This window comes from Ursus maritimus, unplaced genomic scaffold, assembly GCF_017311325.1.
Source record: "Ursus maritimus isolate PB19 unplaced genomic scaffold, ASM1731132v1 scaffold_17, whole genome shotgun sequence".
NCBI lineage: Eukaryota > Metazoa > Chordata > Mammalia > Carnivora > Ursidae > Ursus > Ursus maritimus.
The window spans coordinates 25,585,780-25,607,677 of record NW_024424119.1 but is presented as its reverse complement, the minus strand read 5'-3'; the positions used below and the strand labels follow the sequence as shown (position 1 = coordinate 25,607,677).

General features: G+C 42.0%; 1 protein-coding gene across 2 annotated transcripts in view; it reads left to right on the top strand.

Moving 5' to 3' along the window:
* Positions 1 to 615: 615 nt before the first annotated feature.
* The window catches only part of GNE (glucosamine (UDP-N-acetyl)-2-epimerase/N-acetylmannosamine kinase), a 33,165-nt gene continuing 11,882 nt past the window's right edge, over positions 616 to 21,898 (top strand). Inside the window, exons 1-5 of one of the 2 annotated variants that reach the window (XM_040631598.1) lie at positions 616 to 757; positions 5,754 to 5,959; positions 12,578 to 13,029; positions 16,252 to 16,404; positions 18,510 to 18,722. In XM_040631598.1, coding sequence (XP_040487532.1) covers positions 5,796 to 5,959; positions 12,578 to 13,029; positions 16,252 to 16,404; positions 18,510 to 18,722 — 982 coding nt within the window. In that variant the 5' untranslated portion in view covers positions 616 to 757; positions 5,754 to 5,795. The remainder of the gene's footprint in view (positions 758 to 5,753; positions 5,960 to 12,577; positions 13,030 to 16,251; positions 16,405 to 18,509; positions 18,723 to 21,898) is intronic. The other variant, XM_040631597.1, reaches the window with a different exon arrangement.

The following is a 21,898-nucleotide window of genomic DNA, read 5'->3' as shown; positions in this document are numbered from 1 at the left end:
GTAATTTGAAAGATCATTAAAAAGTCTTTCTCAGACGCCGTGGGAGTCCTATTCCGCCACCTTTTCTGTGGCCGCCAAGTTCCCTTCTGGACGTCCTGGGGCGCGGACCGATGGGAGGTTCCCTAACGGGGAGGCGTAGGCGGAGCGCTTGATGATCAGCCGGTATCTGCCTTGTTTGGATCATTATCAACAGTCCCGTCAGTCTTCTAGCAGACGTGGTCCTGGAGTGGCGAGGCTTTATCTCAAGAGATGGCTCTGGGAAGGACCGGCTGCACGACAGTATTGTTTTGGTCAGGGTCTATGAAATGCCTCAGGGAAGAGAAGGCGTAATTCTCCCTTGGGTGCAAGGCCAAAACAACTACCACGTGAGAGGACGCGAGCTCCCCAGGGTGCCTGTGGCGGCGGAGGAGAACGCGTCGGGGCGGGAACACAGGCTGGTGCGGTCCGCCACGACAACGGAACACACTCCACCCCCTCACCCGGCCCCTTCCAAAAACCGTTCGGTATGGGTGGGGCTTGGGCGGGCGCAGCCAATCACAGGGCCGCTCTCAGGTTACGTAAGGGCGCGTTCGCCGATTCGGTGCTGGGGGTGGGCGTGCAGGGGCGTGCGGGGCTGGGGTTGAGACGAGAGCCCTCTGCGCGCGTGGCCGACGACTTGCGGAAGCAGGGCCCACCTTCTGGTGCTCAGTTGGGTTCTCGCCCGGGAGGCGCGGCGGCGGCAGCGGCGGCGTGGGAGGGAGCTGCGCGCCAGCGTCTGGTGAGAACCCCGCGTCGGCCTGGACCCCGGGGACGGGCCGGGGAGAGCATCCTCCAGGCCCCCACGGCCTCCTTCTCCGGCCCCTGCCTCGTGGCCTCCCCAGTCCGGCGGCGGCCTCGGACCTCCCCGCGTCCCCAGGCCCGCACGAGACCCAGGCCTCGCCCTGTCTTCCGCGGGCCTGCGTGCCAGGGCCCCTCTGTATTCCCGTCACGGGCTCGGTCTTGTGGCCCGCGGAGCAGACAGGTTCATTGCGGGCCCCGGGCGAGTAGCTGGCGGCCCGGAATGACTCCAGCCCACGGGCAGTGCTGTCCAGTAAGGAAGCGGGCTGCCCTGGGAGATAGTGAGGCTTCTGTTACGGAGGTATGCAAGAGAGGGCGGAGAGCTCCTTGACAGACAAGTTGCCCTGGGGTGTAAAGGGTTGAACTAAAAGATGATATTGAAGGTCTGCGTCCAACCCCGACGGCGTCCTGAGTCTGGGCTTCCTTACTAGTTTGATAGGCGTTTATTTTTTCGCCCAAATTTGAGCACACGCGTATAATTGTTAGAGCACGATAAAGTATTGGCTTTTCTGAAAGAGAGGAGGGGTGCCGTTTAGCAGTCTAGATAACTGTTTAACCCAGCCGTAGAGGCTCTGGAAGAAGCCAAAGCAGACTACAGCTCAGGAATAGGTTTCTGAATTTCAGGCCGCTTTTATTAGCCCTTCCTCCTTAATCCCGAGTCTCATCCCCGCTGCACCGAGGGAAGAGTGATATATCATGTTCTTATTGCCATGGGGCCTGGCTGGACCTGGCCCAAAGAAGGTCCATGGATGTTAATGATCAGATACTAGGCAAACAGTAGATGTGGCAGCATCCTGCGTGCTGGGTTTGAGTTTTGGTTCTGGCAATTATTAACTGTGATTTGGGGCAAGTAAATTATTTTGGCTGTACCTCAGTGCCCCCTTCTGTAAAATGGGGCTAGTGAGGGGGCTGTCAGGGTGAAATGGTTAATGCTTATAAAGCTCTTAACACAGTGCTTAGCACCTCCGAAGTACTTCTCAGATGTCTATTGTTACTGTTTCCTCTGCTCAGTGACTGAGCCAAATGTTTGTGAGTCTTTTTCCACAGTTGAGTGGAATATTATTCTGGAAAGTGTTGATCACCTTTTGTCAGTATTTAAAATGGTCAGTCTTGAAAGAATGCAGGAAGTGTGGCCTTTGAGAATTGTGTTTCTCAGAGGTTGCCAGTGAATTCAAGATGAAAGAATACTTCTTTGGCATTTATCTGTATTTTAGTTACAATTTTGGAATTGATAGGTGAAATGGGGGCAAATATCCAATTCTTCCTGACTTTCTGAGCTTTAGGCTCTAGGGGACTATGGACAACATACTTATGTCACAGTATCTATTTAAAAGAGTTCTTGTTTTTAGGAATGAAAATTTCACATGTGCTTAAAAGGACAGAAGACGGTATGACACCTTCTACCAGTCACCAAGATTTAACACATATTAATGTTATCATGTTTGTTTCACATCTCTGCTTATGGTATGATTTTTAAAAAAATAAATGTTAGCTAAAGCCTGAAAAGCCCCATTTTGCTTTCCCTTCCCTCCCTCTCCAAAGGTAACTACTTTCCTGAGCTGGTGTGGAACTTTACTGTAGATCAATAAACAACATAGTGTGATGTTTTATACATTTTGAAAAACTTACAAAAAATGGTACCCTGTTGTATCTAACTTTTTAGAATTTGCTGTTTTCCTCTAATGTTCTGTTTCTGAGATTTATTAATATAGACAAATATGGACATAGTCCATTTATTTTAATTGCTGTCTGGTATTCCACCTTGTAAAGAATCGAGTTTTATATTGTTTGCTTTACATTGTACTTCATGCAACTTAAATTGTCCTATTACAGTTTAAGTCCATTTTGCCACTCATTCATTATTTTGCCATTTATTCATTCTATACTAGTCACAGGGACTCTGGTCACAGTTCTCAGTTGAAAATGTATCTTTGGGTATGACCTCTTATCCAGAGCAAATAATAATGTATCCTGGGATGAGGAAAATAATTACTAATTTTGTTTCCGGGGCTTCTTTTTGGAAAAGTAAGCTAGTTAAGATCCATTATGTGGCCTGGTGTCCGTACTAGATTTAAAGTTTCTAAAGATCAGAGACAGGATCTTTCTCAGTTCTGTGTGTCTCTCAGCTTTCTTTATAGTGCTCCACACAGAATAGATACTAAATGTGACATTGATTATTTTTACTATTGGGTCTGTCATAACCCTTCATATATTTAAAGAGATGATGGCCAGCAATTTTCAAAACTTTGCACTTTGGATATTTGCAGTGCTTTTAAACTTTCCCATTTTACCATTCAATTCAGAAACATAATTAAAAGCATTTGTAAAAGCAAGGTGTGCAACATCAATTTGTAGAATGTTATCAGTTGTATAATATATGCTGTATGTATTCATAAGCAAATATATCTATTTATATATGCATGGTTTACCTATAAAAGTATAGATAAGAACCTAGTAACTCATAGCTTCTAGGGAGAACAACTACGTAGCTGGGGAGCACAGATGAGAAGACTTTGCTATATATAGCCTCTTGTGATTTCTCAGTTTTAAACCATGCGAATGTACTATCTAAGAAAAAAATAAGTTAGTTAAAATTATTTTTAAAAAACCCAAAGTTTTCCCCTTAAAAAGGCATTTTACCGTATCTTAAAGATTTAACTTCTTTCCTGAAAAAAGTTTCGGCCTTAGTAACATTTTTGCCTTTTTTTATAGTTTGTTTATTTGGCCAGCTTACTCTCAGTTTTGGTAGAATAACCTTTGAGTTACTTGGTAAATACTAAGCATTTTAGTATTGTGAGGTGGAGTTTACATTCTTTTGAAATAAAAACAAATTGACCAACCATGAAAAATTTGCTTTGCCTCGCCCAGCAAGTTGAATATCACCACCAGTTTGTTCAGCTCAAATTTAATGATCAGTGAAGGAAGGGTTATGTACAAGACCATTTAAGACAACCATTTTTGGAAAAGTAATTTTGTCTTTAATGAGTAGGTAGTGCTTAGATTTTATGAATACAACTCTCTGGACAGAGTGCTTCTTTCCTTATATCCTAAGTGTTTTCTGTTGGGTGGAATTAGCTTTTACTGGAGATCGGTGAGTTCGGAATGGGCCTAATGATGGGGCAGTTTGTGTGCTCACAGAAGTTCGAGCCTTACAGAGATGAGATGGCAGCTGATAAGATTTCCAGTGGGTTTGAGAGTTTTCCCTGATCTAAAGGGCAGCTCCCCTTCTGGCATCCTTACTCAAGCTTCTCTGTATTCCTGATTACAGACTCTTAATATTGACACACTTCCTGAAGCAAAAGCATTGAATCCATGAGCAAAAGCATTGAATCAATTTACACTGATATAGAGAAGTTTAAAATGCTCCATAAAACAGCTCTTATCCCTTGCCCCTGATTTTTACTTTGAATGGAGGGTATAGATGGGGGGAGGGAGGGCGTGGGCAGAGGAGTCGAGCAAAAGTCTATATGTGTTTGGTAGGGCCATAGTGCCCAGAGGAAGGCAGCAGCTAAAAGGGGTGAGGTGAAGAGGAACTGAAGTTTGTGTAAAGGTTTTCTAGAAGAGGCCAAGCTTAGACTGAGTTTCGAAGTGAGGAGGAGCCCAGGCCAGAGGGAAAGGAAGTTTTACCTAGAGGTACTTATATCTAGAAAGGCACAGAGATTTGGAGACTCACTGGTTGAACTGCAGGTGCTTTTGTATGGCTTTGGCACAGAGTAAGGGTAATTGTAGGTCAAGGAAAAATGGTTGGAAAGATGGGGTAGGTCCAGGTCAGTAATTTGGACTTTATTCATAGGTTGTGTATTCTGTTGAGCATGATAATGAAATTTTGAACTTTGGAAAGATCACTCTGAAAGACTGTGGGAGGCGGGGCAAGAGTAGAGACAGGCAAATTACTTTGGCAGCTGTTAACAAGGGTTCAGACCTAAAATGAGAGGTTGGACTGGGGGCTGTCCTGGTGGGGATGAAGAGAAGGAACTAGATCTGAAAGATGTTTAGGAGGTGGAGGGCCGCCTGGATGGCTCAGTTGGTTAAGCATCTGACTCGATCTCAACTCTGGTCTTGATCTCAGGGTTGTGAGTTCAAGCCCTGCACTGGGGCTCCCAGCATGGAGCCTACTTTAAAAAAAGAAAGATATTCAGGAGGTGGAACTGACAGGGCTTTAGGAGGTACAGAGTAAGGGACAGAGAAGACAAGGATGTCAAGGGTCAAGGCATTTGGATGAATGGAAGTCATAACTGAAAGAACGAGGAAGGAGGAACAGAAATGAAGAAAAAGAAAATGAGTTCGGTTTGGGCCACTGACTTCATGGTGTGTACAAATCTGGAGATACCTGGTGGGCATTTGGAATTGTCAGAAGTTTGTGGGCACTGGCTATAGGGGCTAATGAGGCCTTGAAGGTAGGGTTTTTTATTTTACCTTTCTCTTCCTTAACGTTAATCACAGTGCTTTGTATATAGTGGGTGTTTAGTGTGAGGGTGAACAGATCTTATCCCTTAGAAGATGTTATCTCGAATCTTGGGGAAGTAATTTCCTCTCTCAAGACGTGTGTTTCCCTTTCTGTAAGAGAGGGAGTTGAACTAGATCAGTTCTCAGTAGTCTGGTATGTTGGGATCCGTTGTGAGGTATGTTAAGTAATTTCTAACTAATAAAGAGCTGATGTGTGCTTGCCTTTTAAATGGGAGCTGATTTTTGTCACTGTTTCTTAATTGCATTCCAGTGTGTTTTCGTAAGTGTGAGAGAAAGGGGTGGAATTAGTCCGAAGGAATTTCCTAGCTCTAAATATCCCAGCGGGTGTGTCACATAGGAGCAGGGGTGGAAAAAAGGTTAAAAAGCACTGTATTAAATGGTGGTTAAAAGGCTTAGAACTAGAAAATTCTGTGTTTATATCTAGGACCTATCATTCTGATGATAAATAATTTTTATTTTTGCAATTTTAGGAACTCTATTTTGAGAACCTCTCAAAACAAAAGAAACAAGTCATGGAGAAGAATGGGAATAATCGAAAGCTTCGGGTTTGTGTTGCTACTTGCAACCGTGCTGATTATTCTAAACTTGCCCCGATCATGTTTGGCATTAAAATGGAACCTGAGTTCTTTGAACTTGATGTGGTGGTACTTGGCTCTCACCTGATAGATGACTACGGGTAAGAGGAAAGCATTTTCTTACGATATGCTTCATTACAACATGGTGTACTAGAGAGAGCTTGGATCTTACAGCCATGTGGACGTATCTTCAAATCCCAGTTCTCCCTCTTAGTTTTTATGTGTTCTTGGAGAAGTTGCATCTTCAGTTTCCTCAGTTACAAAACGGAGTGAAAACCTGTGTTGTAGGTTACTGGTTACTGTAATGTGTGGAGATAGGGATATAAAGTGTCCGTCACAGTGTAGCTGCTTAATAGGTGCTTGATAAATGATAGCCATAAATATTTTTGTTATTGTTACATTCAGGAGAAATGCCACTTATAAATATATGTTGTGTGACTCTAATAATGTAACCTCCTGTAATATGTTTGTGAGTTCTAATGGTACTACTTTCTTAAAACTCATGTATTTACTGACAGCATATAAAGTAGTAGATATGAAACAAGATTTTTAAAATGTAATTTACAAGATAAATTAGAATGTTATATTGCCATTGCTATTTATTTGGTGTTTATCATTAGGTTTGTTATTGATCACAGTCTCAAGCTGAAAAATGAAAGTTGGGAAATCTTAGAACAGAATGTCTAAACCAAAGATGAACATTCATTTTGTTCTGGGTAATAAAATGGCATTTAGTGCACTCTTGTGGCATAAAAACATTAATGCAGCTTCCAAATACCGTATTATATATGAAAGAAGCTTGTATTGAAGTAAAATTGCCTTTTCAGACTATTCTTTAAAAGCAAGGCAACAGCAACAACAAAAGCAAACAAAAACCTGCCTCTAAAAACCAATTTTCTCTAAGAAAATACTTAGTAGAGAAGAAACTGATGCATAGCTCAAAAATTCATAGGTTTTAAAAATGTGCAATGAATCCTTGCTATCTAAGAAAAGCCACTGGTTTCCTTACATAGGACAAAGTAGAAGAGAAATTTTAACCAGGGCCTGAACTGAAGTCTAAGTTGGTTCATTTACTTCTTTGAGAGAAGTTCGACGGGAAGATTAGTGGGACAGAGGCTTTCAAGGAAATTGTGTTACATTTCCCTGTCTGCCACAGTAAGTAAGGGTGGGAAGGCAGTATTTGTCTCGTGAGACTGCTAAATAGGCCACTTGACTGGTACTTTATGGAAAAGTCACGTAAAGTACATCCTGACATAAGTTGGTTGCTTCTGGGAGAGGAACTGCATGACTGGGAAACAGAAGTGAGAAGGTAGCCTTTTCACTGGAGAACCTTTTGTATTTTAAATTTTAAACCATGTGAATGTATTATCTATATTTCAAAGACATTAAAACAAAAAAATAAGCTACCCTCTATTTCAACTACTTGGATCCTTTTTTTAAAAGACAGCATTTTTATACTCTTTTAAGAACTGGGTGAAAAAGGAAATAAGTAACAACAGACTAGTTAGAAATTCATTTGTTCATTTATTTCATATGAGTCGGTGATACAAAATATTAAAACATTTTAGAGCAGTTTAGGTCTGCAGCAAAATTAAGCAGAAGGTACCAGGGTTACCCCATATACATCTCTGCCTCCACATATGCCTAGTGTCCACCATTATCATTGTCAGCCCTCCATCTCCAGGGGTACATTTGTTTACATTACATTTTGAGAGAGAGAGTAGAGCGCGTGCGTGCATGTGCGTGCATGCAAGCATGGGGAGGGGCAGAGGGAGAGGGGGAGAGAATCCTCAGCAGGCTCCACCCGCAGCGTGGAGCCCAATGCAGGGCTTGATTGCACGACCCCGAGATCACGACCTGAGCTGAAATCAAGTCGGGTGCTTGACCGACTGAGCCCCCAGGCACCCCTTGGTGATGTAAATTCTGTATGTTTGGACAAATGTATAATGAATTGTATCTACCATTATAGTATCAGAATTGTTTCACCGCCCTAAAAATATGTTCTATGACCATCTCCGTAGATTTTTACCATCTCCATAGATTTGCGTTTTCCAGAATGTCGTGTAGTTGGAATCATATAGTATGTAGCCAGTTCAGATTGGTTTCTTTCACTTAGTAATATGCATTTAAGTCTCCATGTCTCCATGTGTTTCCATGGCTTGATAGTCCTTTCTTTTTAGCACTGAATAATATTCCATTTTCTGGATGTACCATAGTTTATTTATTCATTCATCTACTTAGGGGCATACTAGTTACTTCCAAGTTTGGGCATTTATGAATAAAGCTGCTGCAGATACCCATTTTTCAGAGCTTTGTGTGGGCATAATTTTTTTAGCTCCTTTGGGATATATCAAGGAGTCTGATTGCTGTCTCGTATGGTAAGAATATGTTTAGTTTTATAAGAAACCACTGAGAGGGGGCGCCTGGGTGGCACAGCGGTTAAGCATCTGCCTTCGGCTCAGGGCGTGATCCCGGCGTTATGGGATCGAGCCCCACATCAGGCTCCTCCGCTAGGAGCCTGCTTCTTCCTCTCCCACTGCCCCTGCTTGTGTTCCCTCTCTCGCTGGCTGTCTCTATCTCTGTCGAATAAATAAAATCTTTAAAATAAATAAATAAACCAAACAAAACCACTGAGCTGTCTTCCAAAGTGGCTGTATCATTTTGTATTTGAACCATCAATGAGTGAGTGTACCTGTTGCTCCACTGTCCTTGTTAGCTTTTGGTGATATCAACATTCTGATTTTGGCCATTCTGATAGGTGTGTAGCAGTATCTGTTTTAATTTGCATTTCCGTGACGACATATGATGTGGAGCATCTTGTCATATGCTTATCTGCCAATTTTACGTGATCTTTGGTGAGGTATCTGTTAAAGTCTTTAGTTAATTTTAAGTCAGATGGTTTAAAAATTTTTTTTAATAAATATAAATATAAATATATATATAAATGAGATCAAGCCCCATGTCAGGCTCTGTGCTGGGTGTGGAGTCTGCTTGAGATTCTCCCTCTCCCTCTGCACCCTGCTGCCCCCTCCCCCCGCATGCACATGTGCACTCACTCTCTTAAGTTGTTTTACTGTTGAGTTCTAAGCCCATGGACCAAACAAATTCTAAGGGAAATTAGAAAAATCTTTTGAACTGAATAATAAATATTACAACATATCAAAATTTGTAGGTATAGATGAAGGAATAATTTGAAGAAATTTTTACCTTTAGATACTTTGGTTAAAAAGTTTAGAGGGGCACCTGGGTGGCTCAGTTGGTTAAGCATCTATCTTCGGTTCAGGTCATGATCCCAGGGTCCTGAGATCAATCCCCACGTCGGGCTCTCTGCTTAGTGGAGCCTGCTTTTCCCTCTCCCTCTGCCTGCCGCTCCTACTGCTTCAGTGCATATTCCCCCTCTCTCTTTTTCTCTCTCTCTCTCTAATAAAATCTTAAGTTTAGAGTTAGTGGTCTCTTTTCACTTTATTAAACAAGAACAGGATGAGAAAACCCCTAAGTAAGTAGAAGGGGGGAAACGAAGAGTGGAAATCAATGAAACATAAAAGTAGATTAAGCAATAGAGAATTATGTTTAAAAATATTAAGTTGACAAATTCCTAACAGCCTGAGAAAAGGAGAACACAGATTACCAATATAAGATGACAAAGAAGATGTCACTACTGATCTGATAGCCATTAGAAGAATAAAAGAATATTAGGCCAGTAAAGTTGGCAATCAATTTATATAACTTGGACAAAGTCCTTGAAAAAACACTGCTTATCAAACCAACACAGAAGAAATAGAAAATATCTATATCAAACACTTCCTATAAAAAATTTCCTATAAAAAAGATGTCACTTATGAATTCTATCAAACATTTAAGCAAGAAATAACATCAATCTTTTTTAAGTTTTTAATTTTAATTCTTGTACAGTTAACATATAGTGTTGTATTAGTTTCAGGTGTATAATATGGTGATTCAACAATTCTTTACTCAGTGCTTGTTATGATAAGTGTACTCTCTGATCCCCAGGACCTATTTCACCCCCCACTCCACCTCCCCTCTGGTAACCATCAGTTCTCTACAGTTAAGAGTCTGCTTCTTAGGGCGCCTGGGTGGCACAGTTGGTTAAGCTTCTCAGTCTTGGTTTTGGCTCAGGTTGTGATCTCAGGGTCATGAAATCGAGTCCCATGTCGGACTCCGCTGTCAGTGTGAAGTATGCTTGAGTTTCTCTCTCCCTCTTCTGCTACCCCCCCCCCCGTTCTCTCTTCTCTCTCTCTCAAATAAATAAATCTTAAAAAAAAAAAGTCTGCTTCTTGATTTGTCTCTTTTTTTCCCCTTTGGAAATAACACCAATCTTACATAAACTCTTAGAAAATAGAGGGCAGGGAATTTTCCCAGGTTGTTTTATAAAGTCAGCATAGTCTTGGGGCGCCTGGGTGGCTCAGTTGGTTAAGTGTCTGCCTTTGGTTCAGGTCATGGTCCCAAGGTCCTAAGCTCAAGCCCCACATTGGGCTCCCTGTTCAGCAGGGAGTCTGCTTCTCCCTCTACCCCTCCCCCCACTTGTGCTCACTCTCGCTCTCAAATAAATAAAATCTTTAAAAAGTCAGCATAATCTTAATAGTAAAACCTGACAAAGACATTGTAAGAAAAATTCAGACTAGCATCTCTTATGAACATAGACATAAAATTTAAAAAGAAATATTAGGGGCGCCCGGGTGACTCAGTCGTTAAGCATCTGCCTTCGGCTCAGGGCGTGATCCCGGCGTTATGGGATCGAGCCCCACATCAGGCTCCTCCGCTATGAGCCTGCTTCTTCCTCTCCCACTCCCCCTGCTTGTGTTCCCTCTCTCGCCGGTTGTCTCTATCTCTGTCAAATAAATAAATAAAATCTTAAAAAGAAAAGAAATATTAAATCATATCCAGCAATATAAAAAACAGATAATACATCATGACCAAGTGGGTTGATTTCAGGAAATCAAGATTGATAAAACATTTGAAAATCAGTGTTACATATTAACAGAATAAACGGGAAGCATATATGGTCATCTCAATGGATGTCAAAAAACCATTTGACAAAATTAAATCAGTTATGATAAAACTCTTAGCAGACTTTGAATAGAAGGGAAATTCCAGTCTAGTAAAGGCCAGTGGCGGGAAAACCTATAGCTAACGTAAAAGTAAGCTTTCCCCTGAGGTAGAGAACAAGGTAAGGATTTTTGCTTTCACCATTTCTCTTCAACTTGTGCGAGACATAACAGCCAGTGCAACAGAGTGAGAAATAGACCAAAAGACAAAAATTGTCTTTGTTTAGAGACAACATGATAGTTTTGTAGGAAAATTCCAGGGAATCTATAAAGTGACTACTAGAACATCCGTATGATGTGAAATGATGTATGTAAAGAACCTTTCATGATCTGGGAAATTATATGAAATGCATTAAATAGATTATAAAATTTTGTTCTCAACCATGTTGAAATATACATAAAGTGGCTAGGAAAAAAGTCAAAGTGATTTACACTGATATTGCTGAGTGTTAGGTTTATGGATAATAATTTTCTATGTTTTCCAATTAAAAATATATTTATAAAAATATAGAATTATGTTATATATATTCTAAATATGTATATTTAGAAAAACTATCTTTTTAAAATCTAGTCGTAATAGGAAACTTGAGGCATTGAGAATTGCTGCTTTATTGAAGCATGAGACAGACTTGATATTGTGTGTCATAGCCAATTTTTATTTTATTTTATTTTTTTTAAGATTTTATTTATTTATTTGACAGAGATAGAGACAGCCAGCGAGAGAGGGAACACAAGCAGGGGGAGCGGGAGAGGAAGAAGCAGGCTCATAGTGGAGGAGCCTGATGTGGGGCTCGATCCCAGAACGCGGGGATCACGCCCTGAGCCGAAGGCAGACGCTTAACCGCTGTGCCACCCAGGCGCCCCTTAGCCAATTTTTAAATTTTTTTAATTAAAAAAAATTTATTTGAGAGAGACTACAGGAGGCGGGGCAGAGAGTGAGGGAGCAGACTCCCAGCTGAGCACAGAGCCAGACTTGGGGCTGGATCCCAGGACTCGGAGACCTTGACCTGAGCTGAAACCAGGAGTTGGCTGCTTAACCGACTGAGCCACCCAGGGTCCCTTTGTAGCCAATTTAATACTGTAAAACCTACATTTACACCCCATTTAGAATTATGCTGCATTAATGATACAGTACAAATTCAGAAGATAATTTCCATCATTCAGAAATTTATAGTATGGTGACAGGTATCCTGATATCCTTTTTTTTTTTTTTTTAAAGAAAGCACTTTGTTTTTATAAGTAACTTTTTTTTATTAGGTAGCATATTTCTTTTTTTAAAATGTATAAAAAGAGAAAAGTCAACCACCAAAAACTCTGGTCTCTGTTTTCATAAAAAAAATTCTCCTTTAGGTGTTTCTTTATCCAGGTATTGACCAGGGCACTGGTGAGACTTTGCAGGTGCTCGAAGTGGTATATCTTGATCTGGGTGGTGGCCTCAGGGGTATTCATGTAAAATACTCAAGCAATCTGTACATTTATGATTTGTGCTTTTTAGTTTTTGTGTGTAAGTTACACTTCAGTTCGTCTGTTTTAATAAGTAAATTTTATAAAATATTTCTCCCTGCAGGGTTGATGTTAGATTGCTTTTCCCACATGTTCTCATGGCCCTGTGTTGAAGAACACGCTCTTGTATCTGTTTCTCTTCTGCCTTAGGAACACGTACCGCATGATTGAACAAGATGACTTTGACATTAACACGAGGCTACACACGATCGTTAGAGGGGAAGACGAGGCAGCCATGGTGGAATCAGTAGGCTTGGCCCTAGTGAAGCTACCAGATGTCCTTAATCGCTTGAAACCTGATATCATGATAGTTCATGGAGACAGGTTTGATGCCCTGGCTCTGGCGACATCTGCCGCCTTGATGAATATCCGAATCCTTCACATTGAAGGTGGGGAAGTCAGTGGGACCATCGACGATTCCATCAGACATGCCATAACAAAACTGGCGCATTACCACGTATGCTGCACCCGAAGTGCAGAGCAACACCTGATATCCATGTGTGAGGACCATGACCGCATCCTTCTGGCGGGCTGCCCTTCCTATGACAAGCTGCTCTCCGCCAAGAACAAAGACTACATGAGCGTCATTCGGATGTGGTTAGGTATGTATCACACTTTATTCCGTCTAATGGTGGTTTTTCTCCATTTATAGGTTTCAGGTTTTTTTAGAAACTATTGTGGGAGAATATTCTGTTAGAATATTTATAGAATGGAATGCTTTTGATCCATTAAATATGCTATGGGTAAATATTTAGTTACAAGGAGAGATCCTGGTATAACAACAAGGGGGGGAAAACAAGCTACAAAATTATATGTGTAATATGCCATTTTAATAAAAACTATAACATAATGGAAAGGTTAGGAAGTATGTATACCAATCATTTATAATGTTTACTTCTGGTTAGTTGTTATGGGTGTTTTGGTTTTTGTTTTCCTGTATTTTGTTTTTTGGGGAATGAAAAAACTTTTTAAAGATTGATTTATTTGACAGAGAGGACGGGGTGTGGGGGGGGGAGGAGCAGAGGATAGAGGGAGAGGGAGAGAGAATCCCAAGCAGACTCCATGCTGAGCATGGAGCCCGAAGGAGCCCGACTCGGGGCTCGATCCCACGACCCTGAGAGCACGACCTGAGCCGAAACCAAGAGTTGGATGCTTAACCGACTGTGCCACCCAGGCTCCCTTGAAAAAACTATTTTTAATTTTAATGTCTTTCATATGAGGTTGTTGGAATACTCAGATAATGTTGAAAGCGGTAAGCTATAAGTACTTACTAATATAAGGGATTGTGGTGATTATAATTAAAGCAAAAGTCATAGTTGCACCATTAGTATTATCTCTGTAAATAGCCTTGAATTCTGAAATCTTCACTGATCAATGATTCAGCTTCCTGGAAATTAACTTTTTTGAATAAGATGCAAAGAAAATAGTTTTATAAACAGAATGTCAGTTGCTTAATTTATAGCAAGAGTACTGTCTAGAGGGCAAATCAAAACCAATATTAGACATTTGGGACTCTCCTTTTTTAAGAGGTGGATCTATAGTATAATGAAATTAATGAATAGAAAATTGATATAGTGGGGCACCTGGGTGGCTCAGTTGGTTAAGCTACTGGCTCTTGATCTCAGCTCAGGTCTTAATCTCAAGATTGTGAGTTGAAGCCCTGTGTTGAGCTCCACACTGGGTGTGGAGCCTGCTTAAAAAAAAATTGATTTAGTGATTGCGTATATATGGGGTTTTTTAGCAAGTAGGGGGAGGGGCAGAGAATCTTCAAGCGGACTCCCTGCTGGGTGTGAAGCCCACCATGGGGCTCATCCCACAACCCATAAGATCATGACCTTGAGACAAAACCAAGAGCTCAACCGACTGAGCCACTCAGGCGCCCTATGATTGTGTATATCTTTAATTTAGATCACATTAGAACAGGAAAGGAATAGGGCTTCCCTACTAATGAGTTAATCCACTCTATGTATTTCTTACCCTTGGACAGATATTAGTTGTCAAGGAGCCTGTCTACATAATGCTAATGGAACAAATTCTGTCTCTTTAGGCTCTCCTTTTTGTGTGCTTTTTTTTTTTTTTTTAAAGATTTTATTTATTTGAGAGAGAATGAGAACATGAGCACGGGGGGCGGGGGGAGGCTCAGAGGGAGAGGGAGAAGCAGATTCCCTGCTGAGCAGGGAGCCTGACACAGGGCTTGATCCGAAGACCCCGAGCTCGTGACCTGAGCCGAGGGCAGACGCTTAACCGACTGAGCCCCCGGGCGCCCCTCCTTTTTGTATGCTCTGAGTAAACACTCTGACATTCTGGTTATACTGTTTGCTCTAGATGGATTCTGAAGAACTTTGTATTTCTGAATGTAATGAATAGAAAATCACCATTATAAACCAAAATGTGGCAAGATTGTACTTGTGGGGCTTAAGGTTCTATTTGGAACCACTTCAGCAGTTTCTTTATGAAAAGAAGGATGACAAAATAGCAAAAACTAGATTTTTTTTTTTTTAAGCCAGTAGAAATGAAAAAACAATGAGTCTAAGCCACCCACCCCTGGCAGTATGTTTTGTGCGAAACCTGTAACCACTTCTCCACCTGCAACTTCTGATGGTATTGCTATGCTTATAGGAAAATTAGGGTTGGGTAGGCCACTCAGAGCATGCAACTTCGTCATCAGAACATGAATAAATAATAGTCCTAGTAAAAATATTAGCAAAGTTAAAAAGACTTGGGATGCCTGGGTGGCCCTGTTAGTTAAGCGTCTGACTCTTGATTTCAGCTCTGGTCATGATCTCAGGGTCGTGAGATCGGGCCCTGCATCTGGCTCTGTGGTGGGCCTGGAGTCTGCTTAAGGTAGTCTCTCCCTCTCCCTCTATCCCTCCCCCCTCCAAAAAAGTTAAGACTTGTTACATTCCTATTAATGAAAGAAATACCACAGTAAATCAAGAACTGTACAACGTGAAACAAAACAATGATACCTTAACGGACAGGGTTGTGTAGAGGGCTGAGTGAGGCAAAGCAGAGTGGTGTCAGAAGTTGCACATCGAGGAGCAAGAGGTTTCCTGTTTAGTCTCCTCCTTCCAGTTCCCACCGATGAGCAAATGCAGTAGCCAAGAGACATAAACTTTAAAAGGTGGAAGGGTGTCTCTGAGAAGGTAATGATCCTGTGCACTGCAGGGAAATAGCCATTACTGGTATTTCTTGTTCTTTTATTTATGTTAACTATGCATTAAAGTAATCTCTGAGCTTCATCAATTCATTAATATTGCTGATAATTCATTAGAAACACTGGTTAGAAATGAGGAAGATTTACATTTTTCTAATGCTTTGAAGTATTCTGAAAAAAAAATTTTTTTTTTTAGATTTTATTTATTTATTTGACAGAGATAGAGACAGCCAGCGAGAGAGGGAACACAGCAGGGGGAGTGGGAGAGGAAGAAGCAGGCTCCCAGCGGAAGAGCCTGATGTGGGGCTCGATCCCAGAACTCTAGGATCACGCCCTGAGCCGAAGGCAGACGCTTAACGACTGAGCCACCCAGGCGCCCCGAGTATTTTGAATTTTAAACAACAGATTCTAGTGACTGCTGTTTAAAGTTATGTATTTGTAGTAGCAAGCGCCTTTGTAAAAGTTAACTTTGCTAGATTCTTGGACTTTTTCCTGTGAGTTCTTAACCGTTTGAGCCTGTATTCAGGTACTCTGCCTGGAATGTGGCAAACTGTTTTTCCTTAGAATTTCTAAGCACAGACTTTGGGGTCTTGCTTTTTAGAATTTGCTTCTTCCTCTTTAAGATTCTTAACTAATGAAGCAGTGTGGTTTGATTTTCTTTAAACAGGTGATGATGTAAAATCTAAAGATTACATTGTTGCGCTGCAGCACCCCGTGACCACTGACATTAAGCATTCCATTAAAATGTTTGAATTAACATTGGATGCGCTTATCTCATTTAACAAGCGGACCCTAGTTCTGTTTCCAAACATTGATGCAGGTAATTGAAAATGAAGTGATGCCACCTACTTTTCCAATTTTATGTTTCTGTTATGTCTTCTGTCGACTGCCCCTCCTATCTTATCATTGAAGCTATTGTAGTCCTGAAATGCACTCCAATCGTTAGGGGATCGCCAAGTTTGTAGTAGATGGAAGTGTGCGATGTTTTTGCCAAGTTTAGTAGAAACTGAATAGGAAAGAAATACTACAAAAAATTCCTCTAAACTCCACTGTAGTTCCAAATTTAGTCTCTTCCCTCCCGTTTCCACCAATGAGAAAATGCAGTAGCTAAAAGACTTAACCTTAGAAGGCGAAAGGGCGTCTTTAGGAAATAAGGAGCCTAGTGAGTGCAGTAAAATAGCCACTGTTGTTGTTTCTTGTTCTCTTCCTTATGTCAGCTATACCTCAGTCTCGAGCGTAGGCAGTTGAGATCTGGAGTCCCCTACCAGTTCATCCTCAAGCCTGACCTGGTTGACCACCTGCTGGTGGACGGTACTGTAGCCTTTGTGCTGGTACGACCTCAGCAGGTTAATGGGAAGATGAGATACAAATGAGAAATGCAGAGCAGGGCCTGACACTGCAGAATTTTCAGTTACTGGTTTAGCTGATACCACTCATTGCTGAGCTTTTAGGCATTTGTTGATGAAGGCAGCAGGACCCTTCTCTGCAATACCAAGACGTCTCCATCTTACTCTGAAAGTATCCCTTTCTTAGAGTCTCTTGAATAATCTTTTCTGTTAGGGGAAACAACGTAGGATGTTAGTTGGAAAAAAAGAAATTAAGAACCCCCAACCCAGGTTTCATCCAGGTTATGTACCAGTATCTCAAAAACCTTCATGTTGATTCTTCTATCAATTTTCTAGAAACATTTGGTAATGTAATAATATGTTTCTCATTCAGTTTTGTCAGCAGTACTCTGTTATATACTTTCCTGATTATATACACTTTAGAATTTGAGGTATTTTTCCCTGAGGAACATAAAGGGTCCCAGGAATACCTAAATCATGTCTGCTGCTCACCTCTCTTCCTCACAGGGTTTTTGTGTTCCCAAGGAACAATTGGGAAATAATCATGGCATCCCTTTATCATTATGTGGTGTAGGGCCTAATTCCCCAACATAGGAGAATAGCGGTAGTGTCTGGTTTAGGCTTAAGGCCAGAGAAAGCCTTCACCGAGCCCAGATCTGAATCTTGGAATGGTACTGTCTTCTGGTGTACCAAATACTACAATAATTATAGTCAGTGACTGGCATGCTGTGGCAGGACTGGGCATGGAGAGAGGTGGCCAGGCCTGCTGTAAGGAGTTACACCCTGAGTCCGTTACCTACCTCGCCACTTAGAGAATGTTAAAAAGAGAGAAAACACATGCATGTCCAGCTTCTCGTAAGTCAGCAGCTCCCTGCCCACTGGTGAACACGGTGTGGTAACACTGTGTGGTCTGTGGTTGCTGTCCTGCTGTCTAACCAATCGTGATAGCAACCTTGTCTCCCTTCTAGATGGTGAGTAAAGGGTGAGTAAAGAGGCAAGCCTAGAGGCATTAAATATTGCCTCCCCTTCACACATTTGTAACATTTTAAAAAATCATGCATTTGAAATAAAATTCAGCTACAGTATCAGAATCTACGTGTATCTTCTTGGAGCTTAGTCCAGGTAAGGGCGAGCGCTATCCAGTTGAGCTGTTGTTCAGGTAAATAGGAGCATAGCTGAGGCAGAGGCTCTCTGATCAGCTTGGTGTGTGGAGCCGAGACCTTCCATTTAGGAACTCCCAGCTTAAGAGCTCGAGATTCCTGGCCTGTCTTGAACTTCTTAATTGTTGTCTAAGGTAGAGGTTTTATTGGGGCATTAATAAAAGGTATTTACTTTGTTGAATGCTGTTTGAAAAGTCCCAAATGCTGCTGTTTAAAGTTCCTAGATGAGTTGAAGCAGAGAGCTGGCCAGACATTTTAGATACTCATCATTCCTGAAAAGATCAGTAATTAAAATTACCATCTCCCTAATAACCATCCTGAATTTTTATAGGCTGATTTCTTTAAGTGGGGCTTTACTTGCCAGTGGAAATGGTTTATCTCATAAACCATGTAACAGGTGGTTCTTTTCATTTTCACAGGGAGCAAGGAGATGGTTCGAGTGATGCGGAAGAAGGGCATAGAGCACCATCCCAATTTCCGTGCAGTTAAACATGTCCCATTTGACCAGTTTATACAGTTGGTCGCCCATGCTGGTTGTATGATTGGGAACAGCAGCTGTGGAGTACGCGAGGTTGGAGCTTTTGGAACACCTGTGATCAATCTAGGAACACGTCAGATTGGAAGAGAAACAGGTATTTCCTCCGTTTGTGTCTCAGTTGACTAGGAATATATGTGGCCTCAGTGGCTCCTGCCCACCGGTGAACACAGTGTGGTTGCTGGCCTACTGTCTGACCAATCAGAGTAGCAACTTTGCCTCCCTTGGTAGGCAGTAGCTAGGAAAGTGTGAGAAGAGAGGCATTAAATATGGGCTCCCCCTTACACATCTGTGACATTTTTTTCATCATATATGTGAATTATTACAGGGTTTGCATGTATCAGTGCTGGCATGCATTTTTATGAACAAGTGAGTGAATGAGGTTAATGACCTGTTGCCTAAAATCTTTAAATAGCACAAAATGATTATCAGTTTTTAGGGCTCTACTTAATATTTTTGTCCTTGTGATGTCAGAGCTAAGGTTTTGTTAGCTGATTATGGTCTTTGATGGCTGTGTTTAAGACAGAATGACTGTGTTTTAAGTATATGAGTGCTAGTCTTTCATTTTTGGGTAGAGTGCATTTAGTGAGTACTTTAGAGCATGAAAATTCTAAATAAGATGCCCCCTTAATAACTAAAGTGTAAGAAGGATTATTGTTAATGAATTTGCTAGCTGAGCTAGATCTTGTTATTAATATTAGTCCAAGTTCTAATAGTATCCATGCAAATATATTTCTGTAGCTAATGGAAAAATGTATGTACTTTGTGGACAAAGAACTGGACTAGAATCAATGGGGTTAGTTCCAGCTCTGCCCTTCCTGTGTTCATAATTGCTACCCTAATTTTCTGTTACCTTTAGGTCTTCTTCCTCTTTCATTCCCAACATATTACTTTGTTCCCCGCTTCACAGAGAAAATACAAACCATTGAATGGAAATTCTCTCAACTTCATTCATTAAGAAAATATTTAATAAGCACCTACTATATGTAGGCACTGGCAGTAAACTCTGCTAACCAGGGCAGAGCTCTCATGTAACTTTATTCCAGTGGGAGGGGAGATAGACGATAGAAAAGTATCAGACTTTCTGTGTGCCGTGCAGGCTGTAACACAAGGTTATGTGATGGGATACATTAGATGGCGTAAGGGAAGGCCTCATTGAGGAGATGACACTTCAGCTGAGACCTGAGTGACAGTGAATCTGCTATGTGAGGATCAGAGAGAAGCAGAGGGAACAGCCAGCATGAAGACCCGAAGATGCGAACAAGCCTGATGTATTTGAGAAACAAGGGCCAGTGTAGCTGTAAGGTGGTGGGCAAGAAGAAGCGTGATACAAGACGATGTTAGAGAAGGAGGCAGACCTTTGTAACCCAGGGTGACTAATCTGGGATTTTTTTCTAAGTATCATGGGAAGCCATTTATGGGAGGAGGACGTGGTGTGACTTGGCATTTTGGAAAGACCGCTCTGCTGCTCTGTGGAGAGTGGAATGTGGTGGGACAGGAGTGGAAGCGGGGGGACCAATTAAGGGGTTATTTCAGTTCCTGCGAGAGGTGATAGTGGCTTAGAGCACCGGTAATAACAGGGGTGGACAAAGTTTAGATTCGGGGTTTGTTAGAGTACTTGCTGCTGTTTGGATGTGAGTAGTGAAAGGAAAAAACTTTCAGATTTTTGGACGGAGCAGCGGGGTACTCTTTCCTGACTACGGGACACTGCAGGAGGAGCACGTTTGGGAGGGGTGGAACGAAGAGTTCTCTAACGGCCATGTTGAACTCGAGATGCCTAGTACTCTTCAAAGTAGACATGGCAAGCCAACAGCTAGATAGTTCTAGGGAGAGTCAGAGTTGGAGGTAGAGATTTGAGAGTGATGGGTGAGAGTGATTACATCTGCCGTAATAGAGCCAAAATAATAGTGCCTAAGTAAGTTAGATTTTCTCATTGGTATGGCTCCGTGGTTATCAGAGAATTACCTCCATCTGTCTTCTTGATAGATGCCCCCACTCTTGCTGTCAAGTCCCCGTTTTAGCCGTTGGAAAGGAAGAGAGGAAACGTGTCCTTCCTTTTCAAAGCATCACCTGGAAGTTGGAAGTATTTCTCCACATATCTTATCAGAATGCAGTCACAGGGTCCCTTCTAGCTGTAGGGACGCTGAAGGACATAGTCCTCAGCTGGATTATCAGATACCCAGCTAAAAATTCTGATACTAGAACAGAGAAGGGATATGGAGGATGATGGTGCACTCTGCCAGAGATGTCATTTAAAACGAAGGGACCACATGAGATTGCCCGGGGGTGACATGTAAATAGGGAAGAGAATGGAGCCCAGGACCAACGCTGGAGCCCGTCGGCATTTAGAGTTCCGGTGAGGAGGAAGGGGCTGGCAAGGAAGACTGAAAAGAAACTGCCAGAGGGGTCAGGGGAAGCCCAGGAAGGTGATAGCATTAAAGCCCAGAAAAGAAATGGTTTTGAAGAGGTGGTGTTGAACACTGCTGAGAGTTCAAGGACAATGAGAACAGACAGTTGAACGCTGAATTTGCAGCAGGGCGTCTGTTGTCAAAGGCAGACTTGTATATTCTGTCACCACACTTAGATAAACACGTGCCCGTCCATCCTTTCCTTCTTACCTATTTACTTTGGAGGGCATGGCGTCTCTCTGTCCTGCCCACTGCTCAGCCTTCTACCCGTGTTCTAGATCGCCACCTGTCCTGCCTTCTCCAGGACCTCAGGGGCAGCCTTTCTTTGCCATGGATCTTCAGCCTCCTCATCGCTGAAACATGCCTCGGCCTCTCACGTCTTAGAAACAACGACCCCACTCCTCTCTCTAGCTACCACTCTTCCCTTCTCTTCTTAGCCAGCTCTATTGAAAAATATGGCCATTTTCACTATATTGACTCCATCACATTGGTCAGAAAATATATGGAGACAAAGTGACTGACAGCTGACTGGCTTATTGACTGACTGACCAACCTCGCCTGAGCAGCTGATGCACAGCTGGCTGAGTAGATGGAAGGCAGGGTGGATGGAAAGAGTGGACGCACTAGACGACTGGAGGCGGGGGGAGGGGTTCGAGGGTGCTAGATTCATGCATGTCATTTCTTTCAATAAATCAACAAGAACTTGACTTATTATTCTCTTTAGGAATAAAGGACCCTAGTGTTCTTAAGTATTTGATACATGGAAATCTTGCTGAGAATGCTTTAAAAGGCGTAAAGGAGAAGAGTTGCTGTTGCTCTAACAGAAGACTCGTTTGAAGTCCTCTGGGTTCCAGGGTTAATTATG